The 22,554-nt window shown below is 43.8% G+C and overlaps 2 protein-coding genes and 2 long non-coding RNA genes across 4 annotated transcripts; 3 read left to right on the forward strand and 1 right to left on the reverse strand.

Annotated features, from left to right (window-relative positions):
* Nucleotides 1-228: 228 nt before the first annotated feature.
* On the reverse strand, nucleotides 229-2,663 carry LOC131244586 (uncharacterized). Its single transcript, XR_009170409.1, has 4 exons — nucleotides 2,542-2,663; nucleotides 2,281-2,424; nucleotides 857-966; nucleotides 229-323 (listed from the first exon to the last, which is right to left on the reverse strand). It is a non-coding gene; the product is annotated as an uncharacterized LOC131244586 (long non-coding RNA).
* A 337-nt stretch (nucleotides 2,664-3,000) lies between these two features.
* LOC131244587 (uncharacterized) lies at nucleotides 3,001-3,588 on the forward strand. Its single transcript, XR_009170410.1, has 3 exons — nucleotides 3,001-3,075; nucleotides 3,420-3,467; nucleotides 3,567-3,588. It is a non-coding gene; the product is annotated as an uncharacterized LOC131244587 (long non-coding RNA).
* Nucleotides 3,589-6,635: 3,047 nt separating this feature from the next.
* On the forward strand, nucleotides 6,636-8,351 carry LOC131244210 (uncharacterized). The gene has a single exon (XM_058243854.1). It carries the CDS (start codon nucleotides 6,636-6,638, stop codon nucleotides 8,349-8,351), a length of 1,716 nt encoding a protein of 571 aa, XP_058099837.1.
* Nucleotides 8,352-8,627: 276 nt separating this feature from the next.
* On the forward strand, nucleotides 8,628-10,178 carry LOC131244211 (uncharacterized). Its single transcript, XM_058243855.1, has 3 exons — nucleotides 8,628-8,759; nucleotides 8,868-9,205; nucleotides 9,296-10,178. The coding sequence occupies exons 1-3, from the start codon at nucleotides 8,628-8,630 to the stop codon at nucleotides 10,176-10,178; spliced, it is 1,353 nt and encodes a 450-aa protein (XP_058099838.1).
* Nucleotides 10,179-22,554: the final 12,376 nt, after the last annotated feature.

A 22,554-nucleotide genomic window follows, 5' to 3' on the forward strand; every position in this document is an offset into this window, starting at 1 on the left:
CTGAAAGCATCCATGCATGGGAATTACATGGTCATGGCCTTCAGACAGCTGATAATACTTGGAAGTTCTCAGAAACTCAAGTAGGTTGACCTACAATCAAGATATGCTTAACGAAGGTAAGAGCTACTTCCTCATGTTGATCATTAACGGATGTAACAAAATGGTTCTTACAGCAGGTACTCTGTTTGTAACCAACAGAAAAAAGAAAAAAAAAATGTCTAAGGAAAAACAAGCATGATTCTTCAAGGAAATAGAAAGATACTAGGTTTGCTTTGGTGCAGACGGGCATCCATCACTTTATAAAGCCCCACTATAGTTGTTTCCTGTCACAAAATCATTTTCATGTAAGTTAGGGAAACTACTACAATCTAATGGTTTGCATAGTCCAAAATCAGACAGCTTCATGTGACCATATCTATCAAATAACAAATTGCCGGGCTTGATATCCCTGTCAAATGTCAAAGAAAGGTTTAATCCTTCAGATTGAGGATAACCAGAAAACGTTTTCAGTATAACGACATTCTATGAACACAGTCAATTAATAATATATGCAAACCTGTGGATGTTATGGTGTTTGTGGATAGATTCAAAGGACAGAACTGTTTGCCCAACATAAAATCTGGCCTCATCTTCTGTCTACATGAGTAAAGTCATCATATCTACCTAGATACTCCATAATGAGAATTCATTGTCTTGGAAAGAACAATAAAACTTAACAATGCAATTGTTGTTAACCTCGGCAAGAAGATTTCTTTCACCTTTAACGTGCTCAATCAGAGATGCATCCATATGATTACGTTCTAAGCAATCAAATGAAGTGGCAATTAAAGTAGCAATGACATGAAAAATCACCCACCTGATGAATGATCTCTGGAGTCGAGATGAATGTGACTTTATTGGACTGGCAACACCACATCACCATGAGTACCCCATCATCTTGAGCAAGTTCAATAAATCTCATCAAATCTATAGAAAGGAAAATGCGTCACATGATAAAATGATCAGAGACTAGTGTTTGTTCATGGACAAAAGCATTGAGAATGCAGTTCACCTGAATCATGAGTCAACTGTCATGTGCGTTTAAGTCTAGGTTATGAATTTCCCAAACATGTTTAGAACAACAACCACAAGGAAAAATAAGTAACAGAAGGTAGGAAAAATAAGTAACATGTAACCCATAAATGAGGTGCTAAAAGTGGATTCTAGGAAAACTAGTCAAACTAACAACTGTAGAATCAACATCTCCATGAAATTCCTGGAGTTTAGCCTTAAATCAATACAGTAAAAAAAAAAAAAAAAAAAAGAGGGTTAAAGCATGCTCCATTTTTTACAACAAGCGATTATGGCAGCAACAGTGCTGGATGATGATACTAAAGGCCTATGATGAAGTTAATTAATTGCAACATAGCTGGTGCTTATACAAGAATGCCTTGTTTGGGATAAAGGAAATGAGAATTGGAATTTTGTATATCCATGAACTAGTCAATTCATGTATTTGGATTTAGCAAATTCCAAAGTCCACTGTTTGGGATTCAAACTACAAATCCATGGATTTGGGAGCATTTATTGCAATGGCAGGGCATTCATTGCAAGGAAATATCATAATTGGAAGGTCTCACATGCAAGTTGTAGATGAGAAAACATGCAACAAAGTTGCATGTGGGGCTCACCATGGTGTATGTACAACATCCAATTTATCCAACAGGTTTGCCCCATCGATTGAAAATAGAATGGCCCAAAAATCATGTTGATTCAAACATCATGTGGGGCACATGATAATAAACGATGGACAACCACCCAAAAACCTTGGAATTCACATGGTGGCCTACTTGATGGTTGGATTGGCATGAAAATCATGATATTTGCACAAAAATAGACTGAGCAGGCATATCGTCATCTAATTTGTTGGTGAACTCAGTTGATCCAGTATAGTAGTCATGCTAGCTTCTGTCTTCATTCTGACATCAGCACTGTAATAAGTGAATTTTTCCTGTCCAATTTGAAGCTCTTGACCCAAGCTTAAAATAAGTATGAGAAACTTCAGAGCAACCCAGTCCACATCACTGTTCCCTGTGCATATATTAATGCCATAATTTTGGAGAAACTGCAGACGCAAGTGTCAGAGCAAAGTTTCAAAAATCCTTCAAACAAATACCAAGTTGAAATAATAGAACTGATGCAAACAATTTAAAATTTATTTCTACCAAAATAAATGTACCAATAAGCCCAATTCAAATTCATGAAAGCAAAATAAAAATAAAATTTTAACGAACTGCCAACCTGAACGCATGAGAGCATTGTTGGAGTTGGCCATATGAGAGTAAATCTGTAGCTATATGAACAGGGCTGGCATGTTTGTCGGCAAATGACCAGAACTTCCGATGGGTGAGCCATCATGTCAATAGAAATCATGGTTTCACTGTTCTGCAATTTAAATAACAGTACAAGGTATCAACAATTTAAAGACCACTATTTCAAATTCAAATAAAATTATCAATCTATAGAAATATTGCATTTGGATCCTTTGGAACCCCATCAAACCTGATTGCAGCCTGTACGTAACCTGTTGTTTCAGCATCATGTGATTCACTATGTTGTCGTCAGAATAAAAGCAAGCAGTCTAAATCATATCTGGAACCCTATCAAACCTGATTACAGCCTGTTGATGCAAATGTTGATCCTTATCTTGGTGAAAATGTTGATCAGTTGACAGGTCAGGCATACATTACTAAGCACGGTGATGCAAATGCAAATGCAAATGTTACAGTAAGTTCTAGAAGTCCCTTCATCACTTTCTTTATAGTTGTTTCCTTGTTCTGATACTATCGTAAACTATGACAATCTATTGGGCTGACATCTTGATTCTATCCCATGACTGTTTGCAATGACTACTAACTGTTTCCAAAGCTACAGTAGATGAGAACCTTTTTACTGTTTTTTTTTAATCCTCCAGTCATGTTATTGTCTTCTGTTTTTGACTTTTTCTTTTCTTTTGCAATGCAGAAATTTAGCATTCAATCAAATCAGCTAGAACATCCCATCCTCCTTGGCTTCTATGAAATATCTCTGCTCCCTGTGAGTTTCTTGTTGAATAAGAACTTAAAAAGATTTTGGTTTATGAATATGCGACAGATTTTCATGAATCACATTTTATCTGAATGCAGGAATCTTAGCCACAATTCCAATTCTGGGCCCATTAGGAACGTATTTACAGATATGCTAAATCTAAAACAATTGTAAGATTTGAAACAATAATTTTGCTATGTAGAAAAGTAGATGAGAATTTAGGTATCTATATGTAATTTGTTTGGTCTCGATTTTTACTTGTTTTTCTTTAGAATCAGAATTTTCCCATTGAATTTGACCCAAATTTTGTTGTTTAAATATCTTTTCAGGGATCTATCTTACAGCAATTTCAGTGGAGATTTGCCAGTCTCATTCAGTAATTTGACCAATCTTAACATTCTGTAAGCATGACAACAGACCTATACTTGTTCTAATTACAAATGTAATTGTTCTGCATTCATCTCCTTTGTTAATACTTTCTTCTATAATTTCTCCAATAGTCACTTACAGAACAACCAATTCACCAGATTGGTTATCTTCCTGGCTAATCTCCCATTGTCTGAACTGTATGTCTCAAACTCAAGTGTGTTCCTAGCAAGTCTTTAAACATGTTTTATTTTTGTTATCTTATTCCAGTTCTGATTCAACTACTTTTTTTTTGTCAGTAACATCCAAAACAACCACTTTGGCAGTGTCATCCCAAAGCATTTTGAAACCATTCCAATTCTCAGGTATCTACTGCCCATATATTCTTTTACACACACACAATGTCTGGACTGGAGGCCACTGATTGAAGGGATTAGGATTTTCCCGTCTGTAAAATTTTTGGGCACAGTCAATCGACAGCAGTCTATCAAATCAATGTTCTGGATCACAGAACCATGGGCCCCACCATATGAACTCGGGGCCTGGAAATACATGCATATCCTTGCATCGAAGATAGTATAACTCCTCAGTTGCAAGTACATGAAAATGGTATCGTGTTTTCTTATTCAATCTAGTTGCATTGAAATGCCATTTTTATATAAAACATAAAATTAGGAGATTTCTGCAATTGGTCTGGGTAGGCATGCCACCCGCATTTCTGTATCTCTATCTTCTTCTTGAGAAGCATGGCTGCTATGAAGACTATACTGTCGTTTGAACGGTGCAAATTCTGTTTTGACTTTTTTTTATTGAGTTGAGCATGTTTGCACCATTTTCCCTCTTCATGGAATTGGCTGAAGTTCTTTATCTTTGATTAGACCCATTCCAGCTGTTGATTTCATTTTATGATTTTTTCTTCCAATCTGATTATATCAATGCTTTTTCATAGGCCATTCCCACTTGATTAACGGCAGCCTCGGGACGGATGGGGCTGCATGTTCTCCACAGGCCATCGTGGTAAGAACTGCTCCAGATTTCACTACTAATCGATATTCAGAAATTGGCTGGCGATCCAGGCAATAAAAATTTCACATAGGAAAAGTCTCACTGTTTGGAGATCTTCCAATATTGTCCCAGTTATGAAAATGAATGGGCAAATAAAGGTTTGCATGGACTTCTGCGACCTAAATGAAGCCTACTAAATAGGGTTCAAGTATATAATAATACTACCAATCTAAAATTACCAAATATAAGATTTTTGGTTCCAATGATTTGCCGATTTGGGTCCCACAAGTGCCTCCATATCTAGCTGCAGCCAATGGAAAGCACGGAGTGACAGGATTCAAGGACTTTAAGGAGATGAGCAATCCAAGGGCTGGCAAAAGGTGGAATGACAAAGGCTTCAAGGTTCCTCAGTTCAATTATGTACAAATTCGATGTTCTTTCGTTATTTCACATAGATAATATATTCTTGCATAATATCAACTATTGGTATTTTTAGGATTGGAATGATAAGTGTTGTGGGGAAATCCAACTCGACAAGTTAAGCTAGCCACCTACCTCAAAGCTCAGAGGGGAGACCTCGAAAGTGTGTGACGGATAAGCGGGGCCGAGTCCTCTCTCGGCCCATCTCCGCTCATAGCCGCTATCCTCGTTTAATAACTCGACAAAAGGGTCAATCTGTGCACTAGTCTTGGTCCGAGGCTTGGAGCCAAGGCCACCTTAGTTCGAGGTCCAGAGCCGAGGCAAAGGGAATTCTACCAGTCTCGAATACTAGTACTCGGCCTCAGGTCCGGCAAGGTCAAGGCTGAGGCTAGATGTGGATATTCCGAGTGCCAAACTAGGAAACTGCCCTACGCGGATGTGACTGAATATCTCGCCCGCGGATACGCTCCTCTAAGACACGACGCGCTACACAATCCCTGGATTACAGACGAAATCTCCATGATCACAGTATACCACTGATTGAGCGAATCGTGCCGAGATTAATGAACGCAAATCATCCAACACGTAGGTATAAATACAAGGGGAACCCATTGCTATTTGTATGCAATATCTCATACCTTCTCTCTACATTCAACTTAGACCTAGATTCCCTAGCCTGACTTAGGCATCGGAGGGTCCCCCGGCTTAGCCAAGGTCTCCTTTGCTCACCCTTTATGCAGGGCCAGGGTCCGTCGAAGGTTCATCGCATTGAGCAGAGGGTGGTCCAGATTTTGACATCAACATTTTTTGGCGCCATCTGTGGGAATCTGATACGAAAAGTCAGTTTCCTATTCTCAAGTAAGATGGTAAGAGGAAAGAAAAAGGCAGTAGTGGTGGTGCCTGAACCTAGCGGGCAACACCAATCTTCTTCGTTGCTGCACACCGAGTCGGCTCCGATAGGACCGTCTCAACGAACTCGAAGCCAAGGAGGAAAATACAAGGCACTGCAGAATGAAGTCCAGATACTGAAGGACGAGATTAGCCGAATGAAGGTACAGCAGAACCAACAACCACCGCTAAACCTAGTGGAAGCCACTCCAGCGCCCGAAGAGCGATCGTAGCCAATCGGTTCCGGGGCCAGAGGTTCCCGGGCACAGTCCATACGCACTCCTGACCCTGCACCCAATGCAATGCCTCAGGAGCAATCCGCCCGAATTACAGAACCCGCTCGGAACGCCGAGCAGTCTTATGTGTCTGCCACCTAGGCTCTGGCCCCCACTGATCTCCGCCATCGGCTGGAGAGAAGCAGGCGGGGAAGAACATCCGAGGTAGCGGATGCCCTCCGAGAGACAGTGGCTGAGAATTAGAATCCTCTGGAAGCACAGTTCAAGGAACTTCGATACCAGTTTAAGGCGTTCTAGAAGAAACAACAATCAACGTCCTTCCCAGCTACAGTACAGACAATGATGAAATAGACCGAGCCTCCCTTCACCTTAAAAATCATGGACGAGGTGATGCCATCAAGGTTCAGGATGCCTCCTGTCATCCAATTCTCCGGATCCGGAGACCCCTCGAAACATATCGAGTCATATCGTTCGTGGATGCAAATCCAGTCAGCCACGGATGCCGTGATGTGCCGAGCATTCTCAATAACTCTCTCCGGGTCAGCTCAAAATTGGTACTGACAACTTAAACCGAAATCGATCAGCTCCTTCTCAGAGCTCAGCAGATTGTTCCTTACCTAGTTCGTCTCTGGAAAGAAGAGTCGGAAGTTGACTATGCATCTGTTCACCCTCAAGCAAAGGAAAAAAGAGCCGCTGAAGGATTACATTGCCCGCTTCAACGAGGCGGCGTTATTAGTGGAAGATTACGATGACAAAATGACGCTCTCAGCCATGTTTAGCAGACTCAAAGGAAGGTTCACTTTCTCAATCGGGAAGAATGCACCGACTACCTTGGCAGAGCATTTCAACAGGGCTCAGAAGTACACCAATGCAGAGGAATTCTCCAACTCCCGTAGGAACATTCAAGCAACCGAAGTATCGTCAAAGGAAAAAAGATCAAGGAACAAAGAGCCTCAGTCATCTAACAAAAACCCTGATGACCAAGCCCCTTGTGATCGCCGGCGGAGCCGGAGGCCCGAGGGCAAATTCCATTCTTACACTCCTCTCAACACTTCTACGGAGCAGATTCTGTTAGATATTAGAGGCCAGAGACTCCTGAATTGGCCTGTCTACATGAAGACCGACGCGGAGAACCGAGACAGGCGCAAGTACTACAGATTCCATCGCGACCACGGCCACGACACTAACGACTGTGTGGATCTCAAGGACGAGATCAAGACCCTTATCCGCAAGGGTCATCTGCGCCGGTACACCAAGGAGGAGAGGTCAGCTCAGAAAGAAGAACGGCTGAGCAAAATAGTGGAAGAGCCAGCGGAAATTCGAACTATTTATGGGGGCTCATCTGGGGTAGGCAATTCGCACAGGGCTCATAAAGCCCACTCTTGGAGTTCAGACCCCGAGCACTATGTCAATTTGGCTGAAAGGCTAAAGAAAGAGCTCCGTGTCAACCCCTGCAGCTTGACTTTCATAGAGGATGATGCGCGTGAAATCCAGCATCCACACGATGATGCCCTCATGATGGCTATGACCATAGCTAACTGCAAAGTCTTCCGCATCCTGGTTGACACAGGGAGCTCAGCTGATATCATTTACTCCGAGGCATTCGAGAGAATGGGTATCGATAGGTCGCACCTCCGACCCGTGAAGACTCCTCTACACGGCTTTGCCGGGGTTAAGGTAATCTCCGAGGGAGCCATCTCCCTCCCAGTAATAACGGGAGAAGGAAAGCACCAGGTCACGCTTCTAGTAGACTTTCTGGTCGTCAATATGCCATCGGTGCATAATGTCATTCTGGGACGACCCTCCCTTAATGCAATGAGGGCAGTTGTGTCCACATACCACTTAATAATGAAGTTCCCCGCAAAAGGTGGGATCGGATACCTCCTAGGAGACCAGCGTGAAGCTCGGAGATGCTGTGCAATAGCTGTGAGGAAAGGATCAGTGAAACAGGCCCTCACCGTCAATATCCTCGACATCACGAAAGATCCCCCCAAGGACTTGGAGATCATCCAGCTCGAAGAAACCGACCCAAGTAAAATTGTTCAACTCGGGACATCGTTGAATTCCGAGCAGAGATCTCAAATGCTAACTTTCCTACGACAGCACAGAGATGTATTCGCGTGGTCACACGAAGATATGCCAGGAATCTCTCCCAATGTTATGGTCCACAGGCTGAATGTGGATCCGGATCATAAACCAGTGAAGCAAAAAAGAAGAGCATTCGATGCTGAGAGGTATGCAGCAATAGCCGATGAAGTTTCTAAGCTCCTCAGCGTCGATTTCATTGAAGAAATCCATTATCCAGACTGGATCGCCAACATGGTCCTAGTGAAGAAAGCAAGCGGGAAATGGCGAGTCTGTGTCGACTAATCAGATCTGAACAAGTCATGTCCGAAGGATAGTTTCCCATTACTTCGAATCGATCAACTAGTCGACAGCACGGTTGGTCATGAACGTCTCTCCTTCCTGGATGCCTACTCTAGGTACAATCAGATCCCGATGTATCGCCCAGACAGGCACAAGACTACCTTTGTCACCGACAAGGGGCTCTACTGTTACCGAGTCATGCCTTTTGGCCTGAAGAACACTGGGGCAACATACTAGAGGTTGGTAAATCAAATGTTTGCTAAGCAGATCGCACAAACAATGGAAGTTTATGTCGATGACATGCTCGTCAAGAGCGTCAGAGCATCCGACCACCTCGCAGATCTTGCAGTGATGTTTTCAATCCTCCGGGAGTATCGAATGAAGCTGAACCCGGCCAGATGTGTCTTTAGAGTCGGTTCAAGCAAGTTCCTCGATTTTTAAGTCAACTAGAGAGGCATCGAGGTGAATCCTGAGAAGATAAAAGCGTTGCTTGACATAAGCTCCCCATGAACAACAAAGGAAATCCAATGCCTAACTGGCCGAGTGGCGGCGCTCGGACGGTTTATCTCCAAAGTTACCGACAGGTGCCTCCCCTTCTTCCAGCAACTGAAAGGTCATAAGAAGGCTAAGTGGACCTCTAAGTGCGAGCAAGCATTCCAGGAGCTGAAGCAATACCTGGGTTCACCTCCCTTGCTATCAAAATCAGAAGAAGGTGAGCCCCTACTATTGTACCTGGCTGTCTCAGCTTCGGCCATCAGCTCGGCACTCATCAGGGAGGTAGGAAATAAACAGTATCTTGTCTACTACATGAGCAAAGCAATGGTACCCACAGAGACCAGATACCCGAGCATCGAAAAGTTAGCGCTCAGCTTAGTTTTTTTGGCTCGAAGGCTTTGTCCATACTTCTAAGCACATACCATCATTTTCCTAACTGACTCTCCCCTCAGGCAGGTCCTTCAGAAACCTGATGTCTTCGGACAGCTGACTAAATGGGCATTAGAACTTGGGGATTTTGACATCCAATACTATCCGAGAATTGCGATTAAGGGCCAGGCGGTGGCTAACTTCATAACCAAATTCACTATCCCGAACGATGATAACACAGCAGAAGCAGCCCTAACAACACCGCTAGTCCCATCGCTCGCCAAGGATCTAGAGTCGGAGCAGAGGTGGGTCCTTTATGTCGACGGGTCTTCCAACTTCAAGCGAGCTGGGGTAGGAATCGTCTTGGTCACGCCCGACTCTACAGCTATTCAGTATGCCATCAGGCTCAGTTTCAGAGCTTCCAATAACGAAGCCGAATATGAAGCCTTGTTGGCAGGACTAAGACTGGCAACAAGTCTGGGGGGTCAGTCCCTTGAAGTACGATGTGATTCCCAACTTGTGATGAACCATATCTCCACAGAGTATGAAGCCAACGAAACCAGGATGGTAGCTTATCTGGCCGAGGCCCGAAAATTGATCGAGAGATTCTGGAGTTGCACCATTAACCAGATTCCAAAGGCAGAGAACTCTTGGGCTGATGCCCTTGCAAGGTTAGCCTCGGCCACGGAGGGAAAGATCCCTCGGATCATTCCCTTGGAATTCATGGAGAACCTGAGCATCGACCAAAAGGGACAAGAAATGGTTAACCTGGTCGAGACTACACCAAGTTGGATGGACCCAATCTACGACTACCTTATATCTAGTAAGGTTCCCCAGGACAAGCTGGAGGCTCGACGCTTGAAGATCAGAGCAGCCCGATATATTATCATGGATGGGATCTTATACAAGAAGGGGTACTCACAACCATATCTCAGATGCTTTGACCCGAAGAAGCGGATTATGTGATACGAGAAATCTACGAGGGCATCTGCGGTAATCACTCAGGTGACCGAGCTCTAGCTCTGAAGATACTCCGCCGAAGGGGTATTTCTGGCCGACCATCCGAGAGGACTCGAAAGATCATGTCCGAAGGTGCGACAAATGTCAGAGGTTTGCAGCAATACCGAGGCAACCCGCGGAAGAAATGACCCCTATGAGTGGGCCATGGCCATTCACTCAGTGGGGAATCGACATCATTGGACCTCTGCTTATGGGGAAAGGACAGGTGAAATTTGCTATTATCGCAGTTGATTACTTCACTAAATGGGCCGAGGCCGAGCCAGTGGCTAAGCTAACCAAACAGAAGGTGATCGACTTTGTCTGGAAGAATATCATTTGTCGATTTGGGATTCCATGCACCATCGCTTCTGACAACGCCAAGAAGTTCGACAATGATAAATTCAGAGGCATGTGCAGGGGGCTCGGCATCTCGAACGCTTATTCTTCACCTCGGCATCCGCAATCTAATGGGCAGGTGGAAGTTGTAAACAAGGTCATTAAGCACCATCTGAAAATGAAGTTGGAAAAAGCAAAGGGCAACTGGGCAGAGGAGCTTCCATTTATCCTATGGGCATATCGGACCACAGCCCAGTCATCTCCTGGGGAGACCCCCTTTTTGTTTTCCTACGGCTCGGAGGCGGTAGTCCCAGTCGAAATCGGCCTCCCGATAGCTCGGGTCAAAAACTACCAGGAAGATCAGAATGCAGAGCACATCACAGCAAGCCTCAACTTGCTCGAAGAGGCAAGAGATATTGCCCGGCTTCGAGTCGCTACTAGGCATCACCAAGTGGCACGATTCTACAACTCAAGGGTCAGGACAAGGCGGTTCCAGCTAGGGGACTTGGTCCTACGACGCGTCTTCCAAAATACGGCCAAACTAGGGGCTAGGACACTCGGGCCCAACTGGGAGGGGCCTTACCGTGTGGTCAAAACGACCCAGCCAGGCTCGTATCACTTAGAAGACCTCGAGGGATGTCAGCTCCTCCATCCTTGGAATGTCGAGCACTTGAAAATCTACTATCCATAAAAATCTACGAGCCGCTGAAGGCCCTCAATAAATGTACTGCTTGAAGCTACTAGCCTCTTAAGGCTTCTAATAAAAGTTTCCTTCTTACATCGTCTACTTGCACAAATTATCTCAGATTATTTACAAGCGGAAGAAGTTACCTCTCATAAACAAAGGCTAACTTAACGGACCGATCCCTTCAAGAAAGTGTATGGACATTAAACCCACGAAAATCTACATAGGGATCCCCTCACACAGAGGGAGAAAGCCCAAAGATGATCCGATCTCCTGAGAAGAGGGTTGGCTCGTTACAAAAGCAACTGAGCACGCCATTCGTGGGGGGGTTGGCCCCTCAAGGGGTCGGTCCTTAAAACATTAGACACCTAAGAATTATCACAATAATCAACACATGCGAACAAGCCGTATGCCAACAATCGTCATTGATATAAAAGAGATCTATTTACATTGCAAAAAAAAAAAAAACAAATGAAAACTTGTTATTCCCTCTGAGTAGAGGGACCAGCTACAAAGCTAGGGGGCTGAGCATCGACGGTGGCTTCGGCGACAGGAGCACCTTAGGCAATTTCCATAACAGGAGGGGCATTCTCAGGCTCGCCTGCCACGACAGGCTCGGCGTCATCAGTGGTCTCTGCCATGAGGGCGTCGCAGTTGAGAGTTGGATAAAGCCTTCTAACCTTGACCAGGCAAGCGTCAAAGCCAGTGTCATAGCCGAAGTAATACAATTTATCCAGCTCCTTGGCCCTTTCAACGAAATCCTTGTATTCGTCCACTATCGTGGACACCTATAAGACCGCTTGAGCCTCAAGCTCTGCCCGTAAGAAAGCCTTCTCCGCAGATGCAGCAGACTCAAGGACCCTCCGTTGTTGAACTAATTGGTTCGCCACCATCTACCGCTTTACCTCGAACTTCTCTTTCGCCGCCTTGAGCCCCGACTCGGCTTCTGTGGCCCTAAACTCCAGGTCTTCGTTAGCCTGATGTAAATGCCAGACTTTGGGTTCAACCACATCCAAGCGAGCTTGGAGTTGGTTGATCTCACCCTGAAGCGCGAGTTCTCTTGCTCGCCCCCCAGCAGCAGCCTTCTTCAGCTCCTCCTGTTCCTTGACTGAAGCTTTCAGCTGCTTCTCGAGCTCGACCCGCAGTGCGTCTTGCTCTGCCTTCTCGACCACAAACTTGGCCTGTTCTGCTTCAAGCCGCTCCATCTCCTTCAGCCTCTCCTTCACCTCCATCATCATTGGCAGCGACTGGTAACATATAGCCGCATAGTCGTTCATGAAGCTGACGTGGTGGCGGGAGATCGTGTCAGCTATCCGTGTCTTTGGCGCATGCTTAACTGCCCAAGAGTTCAGCTAGGCCATGTGAAAACTAGGAGGCAAAACCCCTAGAGAGGGTGCGGAAGCTCCTCCCCCTGGAGAGGGAGTGGAAGCTCCTCCAACCCCGCTGGCCGTTGAAGCTTGGGCAGTCACGTCAGGAATGTTCACATACCCGACGAGGATGTCACCTTGACCAACCAGGGGCTCGGCCTAGGCAGTAGGGGGACTACAGATCATGCAGAAACAGCAATGTCAGGAGTCTCCCCTATCATTTCTCCCCCCACCCCAGAAGGACCCGCAACCGCCAAAGGGGAAGCTTTGGAGACTTGTTCCCCCGCTGAAGGTGACGAGATGGTGATAGGCTCGATTCTGACAGGAGCCTCAGTAACTGGAACCTCAGGGGCAGGGGTCGAAGCAATGCTGGCAACAACCTCAGAGGCGGCTACAATAGGCCCAACTCCAGCTAGTCTCACAGCTGGGGTAGCTTCGGCCTCGACCTCAGAGGCCTTCCTCTTTCTCGGCATCACCTTCGTCCTTGGTTCGGAGGAGAGGAGGACATCCATCGGAGGGTGCAGGGCCCTTCTCTTCTTTAAACCACCTGCCTCCATCCCTATAAAAAGAAAAAAGAGGAATCAGCCCAGTGTGATCCACGGAATCAATGAAGGTCAGCAAACTAATCTCCAAAGGCTCTAACCCCACTTACCCAAGGCAAAGAGAGTGGGCCGAACTCTGCAGAAGCCGGATAACACCAGGCTCTCCGGGTTAATAAGCCCGAACCAAGCGCGTCGGTCTACAGGGATTACTCGGACCCGGTCGACCTAATGCTTGTAGAAGGCGGAGAGGTCGGGGGCCCCCTTCGGTTGGACTGCAAACAAAAGCGAATAGTGAGATTGGGTACAAGAAAGGACCGAATACGCAATACGATTAAAAGAAGTGTCCAGTGACCTGGATTGGCGAACTTGGTAGGGACTCGAGTCCGTAGCCAATCCAATTCAGAGGTCGGGGTTTCCCATTCCCCCAAGGCCCAGAACCACTTCCCCTTCCACTCTTTGTTGGAAGAAGGGAGTTGAGTTACCAGTCCTGGGAGACATGGGGGCTTGGCCGAGAAGTACCACTAGGCCTTGTCCGTGTTATCGTATTTGGCCTTGTACAGAAATAGAAATTCCTCTGGCGTCAGTCTCTGGTTCCCTGCCTGGTGCCAGAGAACAAAAGTGGAAGCTAGAATCCTCCAAGAGTTCAGGACTAGCTGCCCCGGCGTAATTTTCAGCTGCGCTGTCAGTTCACGCAAGAAAGGATGGATGGGAATTGAAGTCCACATTAGAGGGCACGGACGAAGATGGCAATCTCGCCCTCAACCAGAGACCCTGCTTGGTCTGTGGGGACAGGGGCTCGGATGTGGACCGAACTGAGGATCTGATAATCTTCGCGGAGTTGAGCCATTTGGGACTCAATCATAATCGATCCCCCAGGGACTATTGGCCTTGTTCTGCCTCCCCTAGGGCTTACTTTCGACTACCCCGTGGGATCTCAGAGAGCCCTCTTTGGTCCTTTGCCATGACTCTTGGCCCTCTGACTTGCGGATCCTTGGGCCGGAGCTAGGTTGTAGAGGGGTATGGCCTCGAGTGGGCCTTCAGACTCTCCGGGTCCCGAGGCTATGTTTTCTGGTTCAGCCTCCGAACCAGCTTCTCGAACCGAACTCATCTCGTCAGAGTCGCTCAACATAAAGGAAAGATGCGTTAAGTGTTGAAAGACTCAAGCGTTGCAGACAATCTCCCCCGGCAAAAGTTTTTCCAGCTCCGATGTCTTCCGCTGCATTGAATCGTCCCTCCGATGGTCAGGAATCTTTTGTCAGGTGACAATCTCTAGCAAAAGGAGATTTCTGGCGAAGGGCGATTTCCGACGAGGGCGATTTTCGGCAAAGGCGATTTCCAGTAGAAGGGGACTCGGAAAGGAGCAGGGAAAATGAGAATGCGAGAAGTGTGAGAGAGAGGGAGGGAGGGGTTTATATAGCCACCTCATTGCTCGGCGCGATCATTACTAGCGACCGTACCAGAAGCCGATACGACTCAGCACTTGTCACGCACCAAACCCAGAGATCGGACTCACAGGATTCCCAATCGCCAAATCCGGTGCCGACAGCCTCCGTAGTACCCCATTCTCGGTTCCCAGCACTCATACGCCAGATTTCGATCTTGGGATCCTACAAGGAGGACTTTTCCAATGTACATTTATCTCATAAGAAGCATAACCACAAGTTTACCCAAATCACAAAAGCAACATCATCATCACATATCCACTAATATAAACATTTGAATACAATGCTGAAAGGGAAATACATATGTCAAAATCAACGCTCCTGTAGACCACTGCACACTCTATGCTCAACGCTGCTACAATATAATGCCACCTACACGCATCTATCGTGCATAAGCTTATAAAAAGCTTAGTGGGTGGTGAAAGTGTGTGCACAAGGTAAGTGCTAAGTAAGCAATATCAGAGTAAGCAGAAATACTGATAAGCTCATAAATCATACAATATCAAAAATACTATCAAGTTCATAAAAATTATACGAAATCAGAGTAATACAAAAACATACTGATGGGCCCATAAATACCTCCACCCTTATCCAAGCTATGCGATATAAAAAGATAATAAAAACAATATCATATACTGATGAAGCAATGTAGATTAACTATACAATGCGGAGACAGCAAACCAAATTTCAGATGCCGATGATGCAATGCAATATGCAAACCCTGATGAGTCTACGAATAGTGTCAGTCGTATCTAAGCCGTATAAATGAAGAAACATAATAACCCAAAATGTCATATGTTGCGGATGTAATGCGATATGCGGTGCGAATGGAATGACCATGCTGGAGTGTGAAGTCAGGATGATAGTACATAGTATCGCAGGCTATGGGGTCCATCACAAGGGACTTCTATCCAAACCAGTCCCATACCTAAATTTGGATAGTCAGATTCAAGGTGGTAAACTCCTGATCTCAAGTTAATCGCGCGCCCCAACCGAAATCCTGACCATTGCGAAGGTACACGTAATAAATCGTTGCGCACCACCAGCCCAAGTGGATAGTGAATGAATGAATGAGTATGCAACTCCTGCTCAATAAGCCCACATATCAGTACGGTTCCTCTCTGAGATCATCACCGGGGTCTAGTACACTCTACACCATCTTGCCGCCCCATCAAGCGCACAACTGGGTAAGTGGAAGAGGCCTCACTATCTGCCTAGCTAGTAGTCAGCCAATATCTACTCAGCATGTCGATAGCGGACCCATTCACGAGCTGGTCAAACTCAGCCTAGCTATGCCTACTTCCTTAGGCGAGTAAGGCTACACCCCCTCCCAACCGACCACGACACAGTGAGAGACGCGGCCTACTGGTTACGACCCTCATGCGCTCATATATATCCACTCGGTCTAGACATTGGGGCGTCCTCTGGTACCAAGAGGGTTTAGGTATTTTCATCCAGGGCCATCTATGATAGCCCGATGCTAATAACATATTTCTAGTGTCCCATCTAGCCATTCACGATATGCCTGTGGAGGCTATAGCCCTGATGTCGCTAGGGCGTTCAGTAAGCACAACATACAATGCAACATGCATGAGTCATACAATCCAGTCATGCATCAATCCTGCGCATACCATGCGCTCATGTGAGACAATCTCCGCCTATCAGGGAGTCTCATAACAACCTGCCCAGTGAGATATGCAATGGTCAACCACATCTCATAACAAACATGCAGATGATGCGTATGGGCATGTATCATGATGCTATGCTGTCACATACTCATGATAGGTATCAATAACCGATACTGATAATCGGCATCGATAATCGGCCTATACGATCGGCCTCGACAACTGGAATCGGCCTAATAAAGGGCCTAAGGGAAGGTCACGATGTGGACATTTAACCATCATTGCCCATCAATGTGGACATTAAACCATTATTGCTCACAAGGCATGGCCCACCATAATCATCATTACACACATCATGGAGTAATTACACACCGCAATAGACTTCATATACATCACATTTGGCCCCATACAAAGGCCCCAAACACGTCTCATTGGGCCTCACTCGTGGCCCTTATATACATCACATTGGGCCTCCACCCATGGGCCATCAAATACATCAAGTGGATCGCATCCACGGGCCGCACCAATGGCCCTCATATATATTGAGACAGCCATAACACATGGGCCGCACCAATGGGCCTCATATACATCAAGTGGGCCACATCAACGGGCCATAAATACACAACAGGTGAGCCCTGCACATGGGCCTCATATACATCAAATGGGCCACATCATATTAGCTGCACCAGTGGGTCAAATCAATTGGGCCAGTCAAATGGGCCGAATCAAATGGTTTGAATCAAATGGGCCGATCAAATGGGCTGATTCAAATGGGCCGAATCAAATGGTCCACTTGATGGCGTTCATCCCATTCTCTACAGTGTGGTCCACTTGATATTGGATCTGCCTTATTTTTAGTCTCAAGCCCAGGGACGAAGTCGCCAAATGGATGGACGGTAGGGATACATCACAGTGGGCTCCACCCATAAAAATGGATGGACAGCATGGCTTACATCACGATGGGCTCCACCCATAAAATGGATGGACGACATGGCTATCATGCTTACTACGCCGTCCAGCAACTGGACGGTGCAAATATAACCATACAGCATGGTGTGGTCCACGTAGTGGCCCACCAATATAATCTTATATTATATAATATAATATAATACAATATACAATTACAGTGGCAGGAGGCTGCCCATACTCGAACGTCTCTGGACGGTGCATAAAACATGATAAAGGTGGGTCCCACATAGCATTGGCCCACCACAACATCCCTCTCTCATTAAGTGGCCCACCAATATAATCTTATATTATATAATATAATATAATACAATATACAATTACAGTGGCAGGAGGCTGCCCATACTCGAACGTCTCTGGACGGTGCATAAAACATGATAAAGGTGGGTCCCACATAGCATTGGCCCACCACAACATCCCTCTCTCATTATATATATATATATATATATATATATATATATATATATATATATATAATATAATATGATATGATAATATATATTATAAAATATTATAATCATAATTAAATGCTCACTGTCCAGACCTCTAGATGGTGGGATACAGAATACTTTCATTAAGGTGGGTCCCACGTAGGGCCCACCATATAGCACTATAATAAATATATATTATAATATATATATTTATATTAAAAAAATACATGCATCAACACTCCAGCGTCCAGGCCTTACAGAGCTTGCTGACGTCAGGAGCTTACTGACGTGCAGTACAGTAGCTATGTAGCTGCACGGTACACCAGCCATTCTACGTCCACGGTAAGTGGATCCCATCGTAACGTTTATTTTCCATCTCATCTATTCATAAGGTCACATAGACCTAAATAAAGAGGAAAAACAAATTTCATTTCGATCCAAAACTTCTGTGACTCAGACAGGTTTCAATGGTAGACGTTCAATCCACTAATATTTGTGGTGGTGTGGACTACCTGAGCCCCACGTATGGCTGATTTTTGGGGAATCCCAGTTCCCAAAGGGGACTCATCAAATGCACGATGTAGATGAACAACATACATCGTGGTGGGGCCTGTGATAGGGCCCATCGTCACACCCTTAAACAAGCAGCAAGGACACCGCTTGCTACACCGTCCAGAGGACGCTGACAGCAACAGCATCGTGTGTGTGTGTGTGTATTGTTGTTTATGTGAGGTTTTTTTATAGGTGGGGCCCATATCAAGGGGATCCATGCCGACTATTGGTCTCCCCGGCTCGTAACAAATCTAATGAGTCTAATATACAATATTTTTTGGGCACATAGAAACATCACACTGGACCTTAACAGTTTAAATCACCCAAAATCATTATTTTCTACATTATGGCCCACCAGAGATTCGAATTGGCTTTATTTTTCGGCTCAACGCTCAAAATGAGCTAGGAAAAAGGGTGGACAGTGTGGATCAGATACATACACTAAAGTGGGGTCCATGTGTGTGGAAGGTGTGAATATAAATAAAATATATACATAACGTGGGGCTCCCTGTGGGTGCACGGTGTGCAGTTAACACATACCACGGTGGATGGCATGGATGAAACGCATTCACCTAGTGGGTCCACACGTGTGGATCTAGTAGGCCACGCTAGGATTCGAAGTGGTTTTTAGTATGTATAGATTAACAATTCGAACTTAATTGTGAAATCTAACAGATGGATGAATCCAAGAGTCATAAATTACCAACATTATGTATCTTATAATTCTAAATCAAAGATGACCGTCAAAATCACTTCAAATTCATAAGAATTTCCATAAAAAATTTAAAAAAATTCCACAATTTTTACTCAAGACTAAGAAAATACTGATTAGGTAACCTAATCTCCCATCCCCAACCTAAAATCTACATTGTCCTTAATGTAAAATATATAAGCATGCAATGCATGTGAGACAATGAAATTAAAGGAGAAGTGATGGAAAGATAGTACTTGATGAAGGAATTAAGAGACTTTTGCCAAAGAGATCTCAGCATGAGACTGGGTAAGCACAAGAGTGAAACCAGCAAAAACAAACTATCCTAGAACGACTGGAAAGAAAACTATCCTAACGGCATAAAACCGACTATCCTAGAACATCAAAAAGCAAATTAACCTAGTCCTATAAAAGAAGGGGAAAAGCTACTCAGTCATGTCACAAAGTTCCTCTTCCAGCCAATATCTTGATAAATTTCTCAGTAGGTTTCTCAACAAGATCATCTAAAAGATCTTTTTGTAATAGGCTTGGCTGCTCTGGAGCATAAATTTCCAGAGAAATTTATGGACCTCAGCATAAGGTTTCCTTTTAATCTCCTGAGGTGTACAGAGTATATATGATTCATCTATGACAGAAAAAGTTGCAATGTTAGTATTCCATGATGAATCAGAGACTACAGGTAAATATAATTCAGAAAAATTCTTAGCAGATGATGTAGCCTCAACACGTTCCGAAGTTTCAGACTTCGGTTCAATTTTCAGTTCCTCCTCCTTTAATGGTAAGTATTCAAGATCTATGGAGGGAAGGATTTCAGAGTAAGGGTTCTCTCGGTCCGTGACAACCATCGAGGTATTGTCTTGTAAGGCATCCACTATTTCTTTTATCATAGGATCGTTTAAATCTGCAAAGTATGCCAAGTAATCATCCAAAGAGTTGAAAAATTCCGCATTGAAATCTGTAATAAGATGCTCAAGGACTCCCTCATCTTTAAAAGTAGATGGAGGTATGCTCTCTTGCTCCAGCCCTGCACAGACAGATTGAGGGTCAATAGACGAAGTACTGATGCGAGGACTCTATTTATTGATACTACTCAAAAGAGGCATTGAATCGTTAAATTTTGACGGTTTAGATGGTGATCTCAACTGGGTGGTTTCAAATTCCAGAACCTTATCAGGCAATTCGTCCATCTCCCTAACTATCTTATAAGTCAATTCAGGGGAGTGGTCTAAACATGCATCACAGAGGTTGGAAGGTTTAGGTGAAAGTGGTTCATCCTCCACATTTAAATTAGCCATGTCAGATAGGTGGAGTAGATCACTATGGTCGACAACTTCCTGAACCTCTTGATCATTGATATGGGCCAAACTTGAGATTGAATCCTAATACGCATCATCATCCAATTCAGTGCAGTACACACTTGGAATGGGATCACTTTCCTCACATTCTATTCCTATATTGGGTTGAGGTTCGAATAAACTAACATCTTCCTCATCATTAAAATCAGGTGTGTTATGTGAGTGAAGTGTGTCAATATCATTATATTTGAAAACCAACTGTGTCTCTTGATTATTCCTTTGGACCGTCATCGAGATCGACTCATCGAGAAATTGAGCTAGATGCTCATTAATGGATTCCAACTCCTTATTCCAAATTTCAGAGTTCTTCATAAGCAAGTTAGGATCACTCTCCTCGTATTGTGCTTCTGGATGGAGTTGTGGCTGGGACGAACTAGCCTCCATTATCTCATCATAAGTAGGGAATCCAAAGGAGTAATCAACAAAATCAATTGGCGGTTCATCTCTCCAATGTGTCGGGTTGAAATCACTTTCCTTGCACTGTATTTATAATTTGGGTTGTGAGTGGGATGAATTAGTCTCCATTAGCCTATCGAGATGTGATTCAAATACTTCTAATAATTTCCTCATATCAGTAACATAGTCTGTGTAACTCTGAGGTGACTCTTCTTGGATCGTTTCTGGTGGCTATTTAAAATTGGTTGATCCAAGAGGGTTTTCACCATGATGTTTTACTGACTCAACTTCGAAATATTTTTGTTTCCACTGATCATAATCATACGGGTCATAAGTCGAGAGTTGATACGCGTCATCATTCCAATAATCACGTTTCTTAACTCGTGGAGTGCAATTATTCTCCCACAGATAATCACCGAAGGACTTCTTAATTGGTGGAGCATCATATTTTAATTGGTTGAAGAAATTTTCAGAAAATATTTGAGGCATGGGCTCTTTCCCATCATAATCATCATACATCCTTTCCCAAGATTTCTTACCTATCTCAACATACTGACGTTCCCACTCTTGCATGGTGAAGCCTTAACTCTAAATCTAATCCTAAAAGAAAATAAAAGACAAATCCTATAGCAATAAGAGATCTAAATAGAGGAGAAGTTAGAAAGAAGTTACAAGATTGGAGGAGATCTATGTTAAAATCCTATAGAACAAAACAAAACAAGTTAGTTTCTAAAACAGAAATTCTAAAATTAGAAAGTTTCTAAAAACAAAAATAGAAAGACGAGTTAGTTTCTAAAAATGAAAAATAACCTAATTTCTAAAAAGAGAAAAAAGGAAATTTCTAAAATCAAATTAGGAAAGTCTCTAAACCTAGAAAAAAAATCCTAGAATTAGAAAGTTTTTAAAAATAGAAAATAAAACCCTAATCCTAAAAATAGAAAAAGTAGAAAAATTAGAAAGAGATTACCAATTTAGAAAGCCTATATCAGAAAGAACCTAAACCTAGAATTAAAAACTAGAAAAACAAAAAAGTTAGGTTAGTTTTTAGAATTCAAATAGAAAAACCTAAACCTAGAATTAAAAACTAGAAAAACCCTAATCTTAACCTAATTTTAAAACCAGTTAATCTCAGAAAAACGTAACCGTCAATCCCCGGCAATGGCGCTAAAAACTTGTTCACACCCCAAGTATAGGGTTGCCATGTAGTAATAATCTCGGTAAAATCGAAGTCGAATCCACAGGGACTGAACCTTGTACGTAATCTGAAAGTAACTAGAACTAGAACTAGAAGAAGATGTAATCTAAATCAAGAAATTTTAAGGGAATAATGGTGAAATCTTAAACTAAAACTTGTAAAATTCAAAGGTGGGAAACTAGGGTTTCCAAGGATCCACTTGTAGAGATTAAAGAGATCTGCGCTTGATTCAAGAACACAACTGGATTTAAAGTCCCATCTTCATCCAATTGGAAGATATATCATTGAAATTCAAATCTGAACTTCCTTTGATCTAGTTTTCAATAGAAGATAGGTACGAGAATTAGAATTGATTCCATCACAAAACCATGCCCATGAGACAAAGCAAAAATAGAATTTAACCAATCCACAACCAATCTAAAAGAGTTATGAACATTAGGAAGGATTTAATCATCCAACCATGCCCGTGAGATGATGGTGAACAACAGGGCTTCCCATCTTCACAATCTCAGTAATGAAAAAAATATACTTAAAGCTATCGCAGATCCATTGTAATTTAAGTCACAATAAACCATTAAAAACTAAAAGCACTCCTTATAATCAAACTAACATCAAAGAGAGTTCATCACATGAATCAAAGCCGTAGAAAGTGACCCATCATGCTACAAGCTTCACCTCTTAGCCCTAGCTAAGTGGTTTAGCCGATCATGAAACCTCTTAGCTAGGGCCAAGAGGTGAA

This window comes from Magnolia sinica, chromosome 4, assembly GCF_029962835.1.
Source record: "Magnolia sinica isolate HGM2019 chromosome 4, MsV1, whole genome shotgun sequence".
Classification (NCBI taxonomy): Eukaryota; Viridiplantae; Streptophyta; class Magnoliopsida; order Magnoliales; family Magnoliaceae; genus Magnolia; species Magnolia sinica.